At 38.8% G+C, this 16,684-nt stretch overlaps 3 protein-coding genes across 5 annotated transcripts; 1 reads left to right on the top strand and 2 right to left on the bottom strand.

The window, feature by feature from the left end:
• Positions 1–582: 582 nt before the first annotated feature.
• Positions 583–2,985, top strand: LOC113575509 (glutathione S-transferase Mu 3-like). Its single transcript, XM_027007054.2, has 8 exons — positions 583–697; positions 1,084–1,159; positions 1,344–1,408; positions 1,511–1,592; positions 1,756–1,853; positions 1,940–2,035; positions 2,125–2,235; positions 2,385–2,985. The coding sequence occupies exons 1-8, from the start codon at positions 665–667 to the stop codon at positions 2,478–2,480; spliced, it is 657 nt and encodes a 218-aa protein (XP_026862855.1). The 5' UTR covers positions 583–664; the 3' UTR covers positions 2,481–2,985.
• eps8l3b (EPS8-like 3b) lies at positions 2,923–12,104 on the bottom strand. Of its 2 annotated transcripts, none has more exons than XM_027007049.2 (21): positions 12,024–12,104; positions 11,676–11,749; positions 10,961–11,101; positions 10,351–10,418; positions 10,192–10,256; positions 9,657–9,815; positions 9,200–9,349; positions 8,668–8,759; positions 8,287–8,417; positions 7,939–8,069; positions 7,698–7,818; positions 7,475–7,545; positions 6,839–6,913; positions 6,404–6,549; positions 5,620–5,842; positions 5,402–5,433; positions 4,906–4,999; positions 4,530–4,634; positions 4,269–4,354; positions 3,554–3,686; positions 2,923–3,464 (listed from the first exon to the last, which is right to left on the bottom strand). In XM_027007049.2, the coding sequence occupies exons 3-21, from the start codon at positions 10,996–10,998 to the stop codon at positions 3,423–3,425; spliced, it is 1,962 nt and encodes a 653-aa protein (XP_026862850.2). In that variant the 5' UTR covers positions 10,999–11,101; positions 11,676–11,749; positions 12,024–12,104; the 3' UTR covers positions 2,923–3,422. The 2 variants fall into 2 exon arrangements, with proteins under 2 accessions (XP_026862850.2, XP_026862852.2); XM_027007051.2 differs by having other exon boundaries at positions 10,961–11,044.
• A 72-nt stretch (positions 12,105–12,176) lies between these two features.
• atp5pb (ATP synthase peripheral stalk-membrane subunit b) lies at positions 12,177–16,066 on the bottom strand. Of its 2 annotated transcripts, none has more exons than XM_027007052.2 (7): positions 15,934–16,066; positions 14,970–15,006; positions 14,597–14,742; positions 14,202–14,365; positions 13,504–13,629; positions 12,929–13,108; positions 12,177–12,399 (listed from the first exon to the last, which is right to left on the bottom strand). In XM_027007052.2, the coding sequence occupies exons 1-7, from the start codon at positions 15,959–15,961 to the stop codon at positions 12,322–12,324; spliced, it is 759 nt and encodes a 252-aa protein (XP_026862853.1). In that variant the 5' UTR covers positions 15,962–16,066; the 3' UTR covers positions 12,177–12,321. The 2 variants fall into 2 exon arrangements, with proteins under 2 accessions (XP_026862853.1, XP_026862854.1); XM_027007053.2 differs by having other exon boundaries at positions 16,023–16,044.
• Between the last annotated feature and the right edge of the window lie 618 nt (positions 16,067–16,684).

The raw sequence follows: 16,684 nt of genomic DNA, 5'->3' as shown, positions 1-16,684 counted from the left end.
GCGCGACTTTATGATAAATGCGCACAAAACTCTTCCTTCTGTGCTGCGAGTTTCACATTCACTCCCACGAGTGGGATATTTACACACAAGAAATGGTTAAACGCATGTTCATATTTTGGCCGTGATTTGCGCCTTGTAGTTTTGGCATAAATATTACTCCATACTACTGCAGAATAAATCATACAGTCACTTAATCAAAAAACTGTAGTCTGCATACGCCACAACGTATGTACTTTTGTATGTCTAAGTCTAATTTTTGTGCTTTATATACTTGTCTTGCTTCTGGCTGTGGATTGTGTCGATATTGCTATAGTATACTATATCAATATCGACATGAATTATGTTTTCAGAAACAAACAAACAAACGCGTCAAGGTTTGAAAATGTGAACTGTTTCAGGAACTAAACATCATGTTTCTTATTCTCCTTTACATTATTTACCAATATTTTTATACTAACAGTCTATTTGCATTCCTGTTACACTGATTTTTAAAAAATCTGTATTGTTTTATGAGTACGTGCACCTTATAGGCTACACGTGTAATTTTACGTAAGGCCGGCCTGTTACGCCCACTGTCGTAGACTGGCTGTACTGAAGAACTGCTGCTACAACAGTGAGCTCTCACTGCCGTGTGGTTCTCTCGCAGAAGCACGCACGTTTCGAGATGGTTATATTGGCTTACTGGGATATTCGGGGGGTAAGAGCCAAATATGGGCATTCTTTATTTAAACAAGAAAGAAATATGAAAGATTTTGCAGGAACTGACTGTGTTTTTGTTCGTTTAGCTGTGTTGCACTGTTTGTGTTGTGCAGCTGTCGTAGGATCACGTTTTCAAAGAATCAAAGAATTTTAGATAAGTTCGAAAGATAATAGCTAAGACATATATGCACAACAGTAAGAAACTTTGTAGAAATTGTTAAATAACGAAAATGGGCGTTTAGATAGCTAGTTTAAGTACCTAACATGGCTAGCTAATCCAGCTAGCTGGAGACGTTCTACTAGCTAGAATATTTGCACCCGAATTGAGATGAATTTGCCGCTTTATTAAAATGGTAAATACACACACTTTTGTCTGTTTACTAGCTTGCTCAGCCCATCCGTTTGCTTTTGGAATACACAGGGACCCAGTATGAGGAAAAATTCTATTCCTGTGGAGAAGGTAATGTTTCCGATAACCTAGCTAACGCTAGTTAACCTATCGAAATCGATGGATTCTCATGACATTCAGCCCTTCAGTGGACAGCTCTTTCGTGAATACATATCTACAACTGCGAATTGTGTAAAACATGTAATCCTGTAATTTAATGCAGTGATCTGATTATTCTTACGTTTGTTTTTTGTAGCTCCCAATTATGACAAAAACTGTTGGTTTGAGGAGAAGGCCAAACTCAAAATGGACTTCCCCAATGTAAGTTGTGATGTTGCTAACGCTAGGGAACTGAAAAGCCCAGTGTGTTGTCATAAATAATACCAATTATGCTTAGCTAAGCTATGTCTTTTCACCCTATAGTTGCCTTATCTTGAGGATGGTGACAGGAAAATTGTACAGAGCAATGCAATAATGAGATACATTGCTCGAAAGCACAATCTCTGTGAGAACTTGTTCAAATTCACTTATTTCATTTTTCAATTTAATTTTCAGTTTAACTTGTAAAGGATTATTTTGGTAGATTGTTATTGGTTTCTTTCCAGTAGCCTTAGTGCTTGATTTCTTGTTTGGGTGTGGGGACTTTCCTTTCTGCACAATCTTGCTAGGTGGAGAAACGGAGGATGAGAAGACCAGAGTGGACATCCTAGAGAATCAAGCAATGGACTTCCGTAATGGCTTTGTCCTGGTCTGCTATGGAGATTTTGTGAGTGACTCACTACCTCAGTGATTTTTCAAATGTGTAAACTGCATTAAACATTGCTGTATGAACAGCATGTCATTTTCTATCAGGAAAATAAAAAGCAAGGTTACTTGGAGGCACTTCCAGGAGTTCTTAAGCAATTCTCTGAGTTCTTGGGGGACAGGAAGTGGTTTGCTGGTGACAAGGTAAAGTTTTTACAGGAAGATGCACAGAAGAATCCTTTTTTTTTAAATTGCAGACAACACATGAGAATTCTACTCGTGTCTTTATGTAGATCACATTTCCAGACTTTGTCATGTATGAGTTGTTGGACCAGCACCGCATGTTTGAACCAAAGTGTTTGGATAACTTTAAGAACATCAGAGATTTCCTGGACCGATTTGAGGTTTGTATTACATGTATGACTTGTATCACAAAAGTACTGCTTGTTTTAATGCATCAAACCTTATTTGAAGTTACAGGTAGTTCTGTCTCTTATGTCTGCATAAAACAGGAAGTTTAACTAAATTATTTATTGTTTTTATTCTATTTAAGGCACTTGAGAAAATAGCAGCATACATGAAGTCAAGCAGGTTTATGAAAACACCAGTTAACAACAAGATGGCTAAGTGGGGGAACAAGAAGGAGTGAACACGCTGCCCTTTTTTTGTCTGTGCTTTTAAAGAACTACCCTAGGGTACCCTAGATGACATTAAATAAATTCTGACCTAATTATATTGTAACCCCCCCCCCCGCCCACACACACATTTTTAAATGTAGCTGTGCAAACAGGACAAACTATAATTTTGATAATTCCACATTTCAGTAATATAATCACTTTAGGCCAATTTTTGCACTAACAAAAAAAAGCTGGAAAGACAACTGCGGTATTTATATTAAAAATAGTTTGTAGTGGAAACTGGAAAGGTTTTATATGGGTTCTTATGTAATTGACACATTCTGTTAATTTGTCAGGCTTTTTTTTATCTTCACATGCAGAATTGCATTGGGCTCTGCACTTTTTGATCCAGGAAAAGTTGAAGTTTTGTTCATTCTCACATTTTCCTGACCATTTTGTTTAGAAAGAATCAAATGTCAATTAAAACCTTTATTTAGACAATTTGCTACAATAAACTTAAATGAAAAGGTTGTCATACAAATTGGTTCTGTTAATGGTTTGTGCACGGAAATAAGTATGTATATATCTTAGGAAGGGCTTCTGTGGTTATTCTCGATGAGCTAGATTGGATCATAAATGGTGCAAATATGACCCAACAAATTTTAAAATTGCCTAGAAGTGACTATTTTTACTAGACATATGTTTACTATAATACTATTAGGCTCATCATCCATTTTTCATTACAGAAAACAGATTATCAGATTTAGACAGATAAAATCAAGATCAAACAATACTTTGGGCTGCAAGGTTTAGTCTAATTAAAAAACCTTTTTAAAATTTGTAGCTATAATTTATTTGACCAGTAATTTTATAGCTGGTATTCTTGTTCAGGCCATAGAGGTTAAAGTCAACATATAGTCACTGCACTTGTCTTTAGTGAAATCCCTCCACCACTAAGGCACATGATGTCAGCTTTAACGGTGACCGTACTGCATATGTTCTGCCTCAGTGGCAAGCTGCAGAAGACATACATACGATCAAAAAACAATTAGCAAAAAGCACCAAAAGAGTTCCACTCAGACAGGATGTATGTGTTCTTACATACCGCCAGAGCTGATTTAACGGCCTGCAGCTGGAAGAAGACGCGACCTCCTTCTTCTGGGCAAACAGCTCGTAAATCATCACGCTTCATCCCCAGGAGCAGAGCTCCATGCATCACACCCAGGCTACGCACTGTCCTATACCCATACAGTGCACATACAAACCCCAGACGGCACAAGGGCAGATGTCGCAATGCAAGATCTTGAAAGTTTTTATAGCATTATTTTATTATTGGACACAGATGACGCATCAGCTAGGGGTGAAGTCCTATTTAACCAACTAAAAGGAATGGCAGACTATGGCTATAGAGTGTCTCCTTTGCCATTCTAAATAGAGGAAAGGCTGACTTGGGGATTACGGCCTAAAACTCAAGCATGGAAATACCAGTTAATTTAAGAGAAGGGCAAGGCAAAATTATATCAAACATCCCAGCTGCATGAGCTGCTGAGATAGTGGGATACTCCCAAACCATGAAGTGGTGGAGTCCAGTCGTTCAATATAACAAATATGATAGGCAAATTCAGGACCAAAGGTTTGTTTTGAAATGAATACGCTAGTGTGGAAGGCTCCTGCAGAGAGACCAGAGCTGCGTATTCTGTCTGTGATGTTATGATGGGTATATTTTGAATCATATGTTATATTTATTCCTTGTACACAATGCTGATTAACATTTTTATTTAAATAATGCATGCCTTATAGTGCATAAGATGGTTTCTTACACTTTTGAGAAGCCCTTATATTGCAGCCAGGCTGTGACTTCCTCTGGGCTGGACCTCATATCCAGATTTGGAGGTCTATTTATTCTCTGATGCAGATGTAGGACAAAGAACAAACAGTTAAATGTCTCTTCTGTCTCCCCTTTTTTAATTGAAATGGTCAGGTTTTATGTTGTTGTTTTTTTTTTTTTTACTGTACAATAGTTAAAGCAAAAAAGGGAAAATTCCTGAACATGGCCAAACCAGTAAAAAAAAAAAACTTACTGCAGGCTCCTCTCCAGTGATTGGTTCTAGAACATTTGGTGGCACATGACCCTCCTCCTCACGACTGTTTCGCACTATCCACCATTGCCTTGACTTGTCTACCACCTGTAGGAATTATATATACAAACAAAATTCTGAATACCAGGCAATGTATTTTGATTTTTTTTAAGAGTTAAGAAGTTGTAGCAGTATAACAAACGAATGTTTTGACAGACAATACCAGTCTTTCAGTTATACAGGGAAACTGTAAGACATCTTAACTGAATCCAGACCAAATGCTTGCACAATGTAGAGTTCAACTTTATGTAAAAGTCCTGCCATACCTGCAGTTGTAACAGAATCAAACAATTGTAACAAGCCTGTTAGAAGTTCTTACCTGCACCACTTCACCTTTCATCACGCTCAGCTCTTGCCGGTTCCTGGCAGTGAAGTCATAGATGACTCGCATGTGAAGCAGGGGTTGTCCTGACCTACAGCACAAACAGTAGAACTCAACTGAACAGTCTCAGCATGGCATTTGACTGATTATCCTACAGCACATTTCCAGGAATAAGTTTAAATATAGCCCTGACATAATTCATGCATTAGTACAGAGTTTGTAGAGTCTTGGAGTTTGTTTGCTTGCTGATCAAATTGCTTTTTTTTTTTTTCATTTCTTAGGTCAATATTTGTAATGAAAGTAAATCAATATTTGGTTTGTTCTGGAAAAAAAAAAGAAAAGAAAAAAAGATTTCAGCATGCTTACAATGAGTAAATAATTATGTTGCATCATGCCTGTCAGGCAGATATAGTGTATGCTCTAATTATATTTATTTCTAACAATCCAGCAACAAAGTTATCTAAAGTTATTTAGGTCCGTTGCTACTATTTACCGAGTTGGCAGGTTGCTAGGAGGTCTGGTAAGCTGCAATGAAACAAAGAGTGGTGTTAATTAGGTTATTATATTAAACTATAAGCAACTAAATCACTTTGCAAATCATACTGCAGCCAGACCCGGATAGCAGGTGATAGCAGCAGTGGCCATGTAAAATAGCTATGGTCAGATTTGGTTTTCTCTTTGGCCACTTTGCTTCTGTCTGAAAAGTTTAACCTGAGCAGGTGGTTGCTGCATGCCATTCTTGTCTGGGAACCGCTGACTGTTGCGTCGTGATGGCCCCTGGATTCCGTTCCTGTCTGGGTACCGCTGACTGTTGCTTCGTGATGGCCCCTGGCTTATGGGTCCAGACTGTGGAGGGACCGGCATAGGAGGCTGCCAGCCATCATAAAAGACTGGAATATATGGTGGGATCTGATCTGCATTTGGCCACTTAGATCTGTGAAAAGCAGTGATAGAGCCAGCAGTGACGCTGGCGATGTTAGTGGTGTGCTAGTGCATGTTGTGCTGGTATTAGTGTATTAGGCACTGCTGCTCTACTTGTGTTTTTGCACTGTCACTGACATCGATTGGTTCAGAGTGGTCTGCCACCAGAACATATTCAGCCTGATCAGTGGTCAGAAATTAAGCACTAATGACAAGAGAGAGGGTAGCTAACATAAGTAGTATATCGCAACAGTGTGGCTATGGTGTGCAAGTATGATTCCAATACATTAAATATGCAATACCTTAGTACTGACCTTGTGCAGTAATAATTAATGCCATCATTAAATAGCAGGAAAGCTAACACATAGCTGCAGTAGTTAACTCATAGACTAATGAACTTTTGGACCAGCTAAAATGGATTTACAAACCAAAAACAATTTAACGAATATGGAAAGTCTTCACTAATGTTTTTGCATTTATGGACATTTATGGAAAAAGAAAAAAAAAAGGTCTCTATACACTAAAATTGCTGTTAAACTAGATGTATGGAATACAGAAAGCAGAGTGGTCAAACCTGGGGACATTCCAGGTGTCTCCTAACTGTCTCCAGAGACGCTGCTCCTCCGGGGTGACCAGATGGCTGAGGAACTGTAGTGCTGGCTCTGTGAGGAGAGGACTCAGGACTGAGGCGGGCACAGCAGGAGGGAACTGCTTCATCAGCTGTGTCAGCAGAAGAGGAAGGCAACTTAGTCCTTAATATATGATTACTGAGACAAAGAAAATTCTCCAAGATATTGAGTCTGGACATTTAGGAATAGAACACTAACACAGATCATTTCACATAAAATGTTACTGATATTCAACCTTAAAAAAGTGACATTTGGAATTTTTAATTAAAAGCAAGTTAAATATTTTTTTTAAAAACACTAAGCGTAAGCAGTTAAAGCAATGAATGTTTTTGATTGCTCCTTTAAAACAAACAGGTTAAAGTGGCACAGTAGATACTCACAAAGGAGAGGGAGGAGAAAAGGCTGTGGACAAAGTCAGGTGCTCCAGAGTTGTTTAAGTGGCCCTTAAGCTTCCCCTACCATAACAAGGAGAGGACTGTGTGTTAGCCCTAACACATACCTGGGCACAGTCTGCTGTAGCATTTCAACACAAGCCATCCACAATGTTTGGATGAGTATGTGAAGCAAGTACTGGACAGAGATATTTGCCATTTGTTTCATGCTGTTTATTCTAAGTATATGCTTACAGAGTTGGCCCACATGCTTCAACTAGTTATGCTGTAAAAGGCAGACCCATGGGCCAATTTGGATTTACTTCCTCTAATGTTAACTAAGCCCCACAAACTGCTAATTCCATGTCAGGACTACCACGGACCAAGAGAAACAACAGCAAGTCTAGTCAGTATATGTTGAAGTGATTTTTGTATATGGTCCATAGTTTAGGTCCAATGCAACTGAGCATCCAAAAAATGACTGTGCCAGCTGAGGTGATTACTGACTGATTCTTTTGAGTGGTGATCAAGTTTACCACTTAAATAACCCAAACAAAGGCTACATCCAAAGCTCCATAATTTAAAAACTGTCCAATTGCCAGTTATCTTCTATAGAACTAGAACAAATTCTGAGAGGAAATTTACCAAGAGATTGAAGGCGTATTTCATTTTCTGAAGCGAAGCAACATACTCCCCTATGGAGGGGAAGTTTTCACCTGCATAGGAAAAAAATGTTAACAAATAATACATTACTAAATCGAATAAATGTTTTAACACTTATGTTTGGGACTCCTAACTCCTAACTATGATAGTTTTGATAATAATATAAAATAATAATAGTCAAACGTATACCTTATAACAAAATTACCATATTTCTTTACACTTTTCTTTTTCTTCTTCTTTTTCTTGCTTCCTTCCTCTTGTTGTAAAGCTGCATCAACTTTATACATGAAGATCTCAATATCAGCCACTACATGATTAAAGATTTCCTGGAATACAAACATTGACAATGATAGATAGCTCAGCAGACAGACAGACAGACATTCTGATAGGGCTTATGAACATGCACTTGATGAGTGGGGAGCAGAGTTAGTTGAAGATAAACCGACCACACTCCTCTCAGTATCTGTATAGGAGGGAGGAGGCAGCTGCCCTGTTTGGTGACGCTGCTCACGCAGGTCTGGGCTATAACGGCCCTCATCTCTGGGAGCGAACACAGGGGACCGTGGCAGTTCATCCTCTGGAAACAGAAATCAGAAAGCCCAGCTGACTGATCTCTAGAAGGACGTATAAAATGCAAGGAGACAAGGAAAGCTAATCATCGTACATGTTAAGGAGCTGTAAAGAAGTAAGGATGGCAGTGTGGATGGTATTGTTCTGAAACTTCACTGAAAAGTATAGCAGCTGACTTTAACATGTGGGTACTATATAACATTAAAAGCAAATTCTAGTCTTACCATAGTTTTGGTAGGCACTGAAAGGAGGTGGAGGGTTCTCAGGAGGTGGGGGTGTAGGCTGCATTGGCGGGGGGCCAGGTCTGCGGAAACTCCCAGGATGGCCTTGGCCTATTATGTTCTCTAAATTACTCCTACAGAACAAATAATGTCACTACACGCAGTTTGCAAAAGTCGATTCTCTGTGTGGTTGTTTAAATATAGGGATACCTAAGCAAATACAGACAGGTGTAAAGATTGGCTAGAAGAAGGAAAGTGAAACTACATCAATTCATGTGTGATGATTGTTTTTTTGTGCAGATGTGTGTTGTTTTCAGGGGAGGGGCAATAATCCAGCACAGTAGTAGTATTCCTATATCTAGGCAAGCATCTCCAGCAATTTACCTGATGTCAAATGGCATTTCACCTAGTTGGAAACCCACCACCTCTTCACTGTGCTGTATTGCTTTCTCCAGATCCTCTCTCACTTCTTCTGCCTGGGAAATGCAGTAATGAACATTCACATATGACAGAATGGAACTAAATCCCTCCATCACTACACAGTCAATTTTAGTTTATATTTATAATAATGTGTTTACTTTGAAATGTCATTTACTCTCAAATGAGATTGTGTTAAAGTGTGACAAATCAGACCAGGATAGGACTGCAAGGGTCATACAAAAACAAGCCCAACACAGTAAAGTACAATTAAAGACTCACTAATCAAGATAATAGTCCACTGAGTTAAAATACAAATTAGATACTTAAACATACATATAACTTGGACTTAGACATTTGTAAAGCTGCTTTGTGACAACATCTGTTGTAAAAAGCGCTGTATAAATAAATTTTGAAATTTCTTTTTTTTAATTGCTCATTAAATTCCACAATGAGAAAAAGGTAATGCCAATACTGAGCACTACTAAGAGGTCCTAACCCCAGTGTCCTCACACTGGAACAGGAAAACATTTGGAGGTCTACGGCCACTGCCCTGTACGGTGACCGTCAGAAGAGAGTTGTACACACAGCTATACAGGATAGCCTTAGTCTGCGAGATGCTGCTAAGAGGAAGAGACTCCAGCACCTCCTGCAGAATCAGCAAGAATGAAAATGAGGAGTTCCATAAGACAGAGAAATTTGGGCTAATCAAATTACTATTAACATTTAGGTCAGGTTGAACGAAGACGAGTCTTTAAAAACTCATGGTTAAAACAGTATAAATGAGTAGAATTACAGTTCAGGTCATGCTCTGTGTTGTAATGCAACACAAAGTTCACTCATTTTTTTTGCAGCTGCACAACAGTTTCCATATGTCTAATATTTCTTAGCAGTCTTTGCGTCATGACAGTTCTGCAGAAGTGAAGTAGAGGATGTGACGTTTGGTGACTTCTTACCTTTGTTTCTATGTCACACAGCTGTAGGCACCGGGCCTGAACCTGCAAGACCACGTCTTGGCCCCACACTTTCCCTTTGCTGTCCAGGCTCTTCAGTTTGGCCACACAGTCTTCCATACTGCTCACCATCTTCCCGTCTAGCTCCCATGTGAACAGGTGCTGAAGAACGGACCATACATTGAAACCAGACGCAGAAGCAGAAAAGGTAGCCTACTTCAGAAGCATTTAGGTTCAGGTTCAAAAAGTCAAAGGTCCTTCAAGTATTTTGTATTACCAAATTGATTTCACTAATGATTTTTATCTGATGGGTGAGCTAATTAGCAAATCCAGACAATTGGAACAAAGTCCGGAGGAGGTATTATTTTCTAGGCCTGGACCATCCCTCACGAAAGCGCACTAAGTGTGTCTGATTTCTGTAATTTTTTGTAATATTCACTATTTAATGTAAATAAAATATTTATTGAATAGAAGAAAGTGACTTCTACATTTTACACAAAATCATGACAAAAACCTTATAGAATGGATTCAAGCTTACCTCCACTCTGTAATGAAAGGTATCTGGTTGTCTGTTGATTGATTCTGCATATTCTTTTCTTTGCACTGTGTGATAACAAGAAACATGGAATTAAAGTCATGACAACTTTACTCAGTGTTTCATAAAAATCTTTTGATTTAGAAAGAAGATTTTACTCACTGTAGATGGATTTTGCACTAGGTCGAGACATATCGGATTTTTGAGAGGATGGCTCTGGTGAGAAACCTCTACAGTTTGAACACACCAGAATCACATTGTCATAAACTGATACTGACAAGTGAAATTCTATGACCAAATGCTCCAATTTTATTATAGCTTCACAGTATAGGACTCCTGTACCGGGTTTCAAGTTTTTAGCTGGGTACATCACCCTAGAATATCACTTGTTTTCATGGAAAAAATAACTGCCTCAAATTCCTGATATTAATTTTAAATTTCACATTGACAGTATTTCATAATTCTTTTTAGGGACAAATGGTAACCTGAAAATGTAAATGCAACTTGGCCTAAAAGAATTATGTCTAATCTAATACAGCTCATAGGTTAAGCCTGATGCAGCAAAAAACAGACAGATGCTTCTTTTTTGGTCAGCACTAGATATTACCAAATAAGCATAGCAGCCTTTCCTCTAGTTCAATCAGAGCAGACTTGAAAAAGCTTTCAGCAGCAAGGAGATTCCAAAAGACCAGTGTAATTTCCACCCATCCATGATTACTTCTGGTAATAATTACCATGAATGTACCACATGCTAGTTTAGCTGAGATATTACCTTGACTGGAAAGGGGGGGAACCATTGCTCCCATACATTCTTCACTTGTGATGTCACACGCCTACATAAAAATGGCACCTTGCACTAGAAGATAAGACGCAGTCGTGCTGTGTGATGTAAGAAGTGGCCAGTGTCCTGTTGCTGAAGCACATGACATATTACTAAAGGCAACAGCAATACAGTAAAAAAAAAAACGCTCAATTCAAAGTTCAATTCAAATCATCCTAATGTAAGTCACCTCACTTATAATTACTCCAATTACAGTGAAATATAAAAATAAGATTAAAGCCTAAATTATAAGCATAAAAATAAGATTAGATTGACCCCCAAAACAGTTAAACAAAACAGGCTTGCTTTATAAATTAGTTACAGACAGGAAATAGGAAAACTGTTCAGTGGCTCAGAAAATGTATCACCAAAAAAACAAACCAACCAACCAAAAAACAGCAAGCAAACTTTCATAATAAACATCTAAGCATTTAGTAAGGGAATCATTTTTTCTTAAGGCACATAATATTCTTATTTTTCTAATACCGCAAAGATTTATACTGCTTAAATTTTTTTTTAAGTTAATGTTTAATAACCCATAATACTGAGCTTCTCACAGTCATCTCAATCTTCTGGCAAATTAGAGGCCTTATACAGGACCACTTACATTTTCCCTTTTTCACTCCTACACAAAACTATTATGATTGACGCAACAAAAACAAATTACCTGAGACTCAATCTGTTTATTTTCCAGCTTTGTACTTCTTTCTCAAGCCCAATAATCCTCCATTATCCAGCACACTAGGAAAACACAGGAATATCACAAGCTTCCTGCTTAGCTAAAGCTGGTGCAAAGTCTGGTTACACATGTAAACGCAGAGAGGAAGTGTGGTAAGGTGGGCTTATTATGGTAAGTCAGTCATTATGACTGAATGGAAGATCAAGTCCCCGATCAAAGGTCGGGAACGCCCATCACGCCAAATTGTTCACAACGCCCAAGATGCATGAAATGTGATTGGCTAGAACTTCAACCTCTTGCAAAAGTAGCCAGAGATATCATTTATGACCAGCTTACCCATGAAATGTTCCTAGATGATGGTTGTCATGACTGTGACAATCAACAGCCTTTGGTATGAGGCAAAACATTCTTCTCCAGCTATATAAGTCACAAACACATGATTGAACATTAGAACTGATCCTCTACATTAAACACACAGACACCATTAAGTGAATAACCAAATATTTTATTCGTAGGTGTATGTACACTTGACCACACAGTCAGAACATTGATATGAGGAAACAGTTTCATAATAATGCAGTTGGCTGCATTGTGGGTAGGGTCTGGGTCTGGGTGATGGTCCTTCATTGGGGACTTACACCGTGGTTCTGGCCTGGGTGGCTTTAGCCAGCAGTTTCAGATCTGCAATGCACTTGGCAATGCTTTCCTTCTCCTGAAAGCAACATGGAAAGAAATCAAGTTAACAAGTGAGGCCAGAGAGACTGCATCAAGGATGACGTGTTGTGTTTGTTACTTAAGTAATGTGTCCAAGTAATACGATCAAGTAAGGATATATCCCCATCTAGTGGAGAAACAGATCAGACATGGCTACATTTTGATATGTATGCAAGTGACTTCTCCCCATGTACACAGCAAGGAAATGATTCAAGTTTTGTTTGTTACTAAGAAATACATGTACTGCAAACATTTGACTCCATACTTGCACACTATTCTACTTTTTGCTACAATGCTGAGGGTAAGCATAGCTAGGAATACGAGATACTGCCTACAGTCAAAGTAGTACTTTTAACATGTTTAAATTGTTTGTTTGTTTATATTTATAACACTTGTAAACAATGGTATAAAAATGACAATATTCCCAACAAAGTGGAACAGTTACACAGACACATTAGTGTCTGCAACTAATATGGGAAAACTACTTTGATATAAATAAGAGTGAGAGAGCGGGAGAGATGGTGTACCTGCTGCAGCGTTATGCTCTTGATGACATTCTGCTCCACCCAGCTGACCATGTGCTCCTGCTCCATGCGCCGCTGCAGATTCTGCAGCTGCACCTGGTAGTCCAGCCTCTTCTTCACCTCGTTGGTGACCATATGTAGTCGCTCTCTGTAGTTGGTCTCTAGCAGCATGGCCACATTGTTCTGTCAGCGAGAGTTCAAGAGAGCATTGAGGACCAGAGATCAATTCTGAGACAAAAGCCACTTGATTTAAATAGGCTGCATGAGAAAGCTTTGACCTGACCAAGCACAAACTTTTGGGCCCGAGCATTTACAACTTATAGCTAGAAATGTGTGTTGTTATGAAGCAGGCCTACAATTTAACAGGCACTACCTGTACACATTCCAAATCTTATACAAATCTCTTTTTTACTACCCAGTACTATTTTTGTTTTGCATACTCTACCTTGCCAGGAAAACCAAGTAAATTACATTGTAATTCCTCTAAAATGTTGATACTTTCCTTGAACAGGGCAAGGTAAAGCATATGAAAGAGCTTATTCCCACCGAGGGGCATGTAATCCTTTTGCCTCCCTCACCCTCTTGGCATCGAAGAGCATGTGTCGGCCTTCCACTCTCCATTGCTCCTTCTTCTCATTCTCGATGGCTTGAGCCAGGCTGGACATGGACAGTTCCTTCACCTCCTGGACTTTAGCCACTTTCTCCTGCAAACGTGGTGGTCACAGGCAGTCAAACAAACCTTCAACTAAACGGACTGAGGCTTTCAGTAAATAAACCTTGCTAAACTGGGAAACTGCGGTAAGAGATCATATTAATATTAGTAGTTAATTCTAAGAAAATTATATGACAGTGATATTCCAGTAATAAAAATGGAGTAGATGTTGCCATGTTCTACTGCAGAACTAGTTGTGATTTCCACAGGGATTCTTGATAACATTATTTGGACACAAACTACCTTTTCTGTAGAACAGTACCTGCAATGGCTGGTAAGTTTGATTAGAAAGAAACATACACTGTTACTTTCATAGTTATACCATTTAACAGTCTAGCCATTCAAAGCACATATATACCTATAAATGAAATTTAGACTCTTGAATGTGAGTTTCATTCCACAGCATGTAAGCACAATACAGAGTCACTCAGGTGACCAACCTTTAGTGAATGGCTGCAGTACAAAGTCAATGCTGTAGGGACAGATTGTGCATCAACTTCTAATGCCATCACTGCATTTATTTGGCTAAAAAGTGTATGTGGATCACAATGCAATAAAACCCACCTCATTCAGTTTGTCAATAAAAGCTGCCACTTGGGAACCATACTTCTTCACGCCATAGATAATTACTGCACCAATGGAGGCAGCAGCGATGGTCTCGTGGTTGATGATGTAGATTTCCTTAGAGAGCAGGTACAGCGCTAGACCAGTGCCCAACATGTAAGGCCCTAGCAAAGGAGAAGCATCATAGGTAAGGAGGCTCAGCCTTCTCTAATGCAACTAATCATCCAATCCATCTGTGTCATCTGTAACACAACCTAGACAATTATAATCAACTAATGACTGTTTATATATTAGGGGAATTTACAACAGCAGTGAGTCTTTCACTAACCTGTTAAAAACAGACACGCACGCACACACACACGCACGCTCGCACTCAGAAGCGCTAAAAAGGCCACCTGTAACACCAGTCTTTGGGTACAGCAGTGTGAAAAGCTCCTCTGGGAAGATGCCATGGCGGATTTTCCCCCCTTTCTCTGGCAGAGGGGGCACAGGGGCGAGGCTCTGGGGGGACGAATGCAGGGACCGAGAGGCCTGGACCATACTGAAAAAGCAGGGGACATGAGGATGGCAAGTAGGGAAAACTGGATGATGAACAACTGTGTTTACATTACTCATTTAATAAATCTTCCAGTAGTGTGATTTGTCTACATTTACAGTGAGTTCCACAGTCAAACTCAATTCTCCCTAACAGCACATGCAAACAAGTTTTAAAAATGTATCTATAAAGGATAATGAATGCAACCATTTTCTGAGTTAAAGCCAACATACCAAGCTCCAAAGGAACCACTGTTTTTCAGTGCAGAACCTGCAGATAAAAAATAAATAAATAAATAGAAAATACAGCACTTCTAAAACAAGACTCAAACATTTCAATGTCATCCTTGATGAGACCTAAAGCTCCTTAGATTTGGTTACATAGCTAGCTACAGTTTACTTAAAGCACTAAGATGGTTAACGATAAAGGGTTTGTTTACGAGTCCTTTTTAAAATAGACTAAACACCATCTTTTTAAATATTTTTCTGGGGGCCCCCCCAACAAGCTTAGCTAAACGTTTAGGTATCCTAAGTTATATTTGTCTGTCAATATGTGATATTTACAAACAGAATAAGATCTTTTTAGTAGCTATTACAATAATTGTTTCCTGTTCATTGCAATATAGCTAACGATTCAAGCATTGCAGCTACAAATGCAAAGCGTGCAACTAGCTGGTACAGCAAACAAGTAAATATGCTCCGAATTTGCCACATTACCTAGGCTCTGTGGATGTGTGGATATAAGAAATAAAACATCGCTAGCAACAGTTAAACACTGTCCACCAAAAACGACTGAAGGACATATAACTAGATACCGCTAGCTACCGGCTGCACGGTTAACAGTGCAAAGTCAGTAGCTAGCTAGCTATCAGCTGAGTAACCGTACAAATTCATCTCAGTAAACCGGACAAATCAAATGTCCACCAAGCATTTAAACCGCGCGTTAGTAGATACCATATTAGCCAATTACAATAAATATTAATGCATACTTGAATTCACTGTGCAGGTACGTTTTCAGGTAGTTAGCTAGCATAGCTAACTATCCTAGCTAGCTAAGCAAACTAGTTTAACAATCATAAGCAGTACTTAAAGCTAGGCCTGCTCTTTTACCCTTCAACTTCACTTGCCGAATCTTCCCGTTTACACATGTCCAAACTATAGTGATATAGCTGAGAATTTCTTAATAAAGTCAAGCAACCTGAAGCGAGTACAAGTCTCGACAGCATGCCTGCAGTAAAATCGGGAGAAAGATTGATCGAAACGTATAGCAAGGAGTCCACTCCTTACGCTATTCGGCCGCACTGTGCCCTTCTGCGAAGAGCAAAGATGGTAAGGAAATCTCACAATTAATATCGCGATATGTCATCAGCTTGGCAAATGTCACATCCGGGTCACCCCAACACCATCTCAGCCTGCAGATGGCGTAAGTTTACACGACGGATTCTTTTATTCTCTTCAACGACAAAACTCAGGTCTATACACCAAAAATATGGCTGATTAAAATGCACGTAAATTAAATTTAGGGTCAATAAAATGCATATGAATTGACGTTTTGACTGATAAGTAGTTTTATTTGACTCAAGTTTAATCAACTTATCTTTCAACTTGATCCATTTTTATTACTTGCCTTATTTATCGTTTATTTGAAGTTTGCGGGCGCAACGTTCTGATTGACATTTTTGCCTCGAGAGGTAGAAGTAACGAAAATTGCTTGGGTTAAACGTTAAATGACGTGACACAAAGTTACTCAAATTATTTAATTATATACCACTGTAGTTTTTAGTTTACATGCATTTGTTGTTTACACCCTCATAGAAACTCCCTTCGTCATGAATGATAAAACTTGATATTTGATTTTTTAAAATGTATCAAATCAAGACTGTTTTAATCCTTTCTTTTCCAGATAACTATCACTTACATTTTCAATTCACAAGCATTTTTTCATGACC

The sequence above is a fragment of the Electrophorus electricus genome, chromosome 23, assembly GCF_013358815.1.
Source record: "Electrophorus electricus isolate fEleEle1 chromosome 23, fEleEle1.pri, whole genome shotgun sequence".
Classification (NCBI taxonomy): domain Eukaryota; kingdom Metazoa; phylum Chordata; class Actinopteri; order Gymnotiformes; family Gymnotidae; genus Electrophorus; species Electrophorus electricus.
The sequence above is the reverse complement of the archived record's forward strand: the minus strand, read 5'-3'. Positions and strand labels throughout refer to the sequence as shown.

Excerpts from the sequence above, each read along its gene's own strand:
- LOC113575509 (XM_027007054.2), top strand. The coding sequence starts at position 665 with ATGGTTATATTGGCTTACTGGGATATTCGGGGG. Across the intron at positions 1,409-1,510 it reads TCAAAATGGACTTCCCCAAT|TTGCCTTATCTTGAGGATGG; the intron begins GTAAGTTGTGAT and ends TTCACCCTATAG. Across the intron at positions 2,236-2,384 it reads ATTTCCTGGACCGATTTGAG|GCACTTGAGAAAATAGCAGC; the intron begins GTTTGTATTACA and ends ATTCTATTTAAG.
- atp5pb (XM_027007052.2), bottom strand. The coding sequence starts at position 15,961 with ATGCTGTCGAGACTTGTACTCGCTTCAG. Across the intron at positions 15,007-15,933 it reads GAGACTTGTACTCGCTTCAG|GTTCTGCACTGAAAAACAGT; the intron begins GTTGCTTGACTT and ends TTTTATCTGCAG. Across the intron at positions 14,743-14,969 it reads AGTGGTTCCTTTGGAGCTTG|TATGGTCCAGGCCTCTCGGT; the intron begins GTATGTTGGCTT and ends CTGCTTTTTCAG.
- eps8l3b (XM_027007049.2), bottom strand. The coding sequence starts at position 10,998 with ATGTATGGGAGCAATGGTTCCCCCCCTTTCCAGTCAAG. Across the intron at positions 10,419-10,960 it reads TCCCCCCCTTTCCAGTCAAG|AGGTTTCTCACCAGAGCCAT; the intron begins GTAATATCTCAG and ends TTCAAACTGTAG. Across the intron at positions 9,350-9,656 it reads TGTGTGACATAGAAACAAAG|GAGGTGCTGGAGTCTCTTCC; the intron begins GTAAGAAGTCAC and ends CTGATTCTGCAG.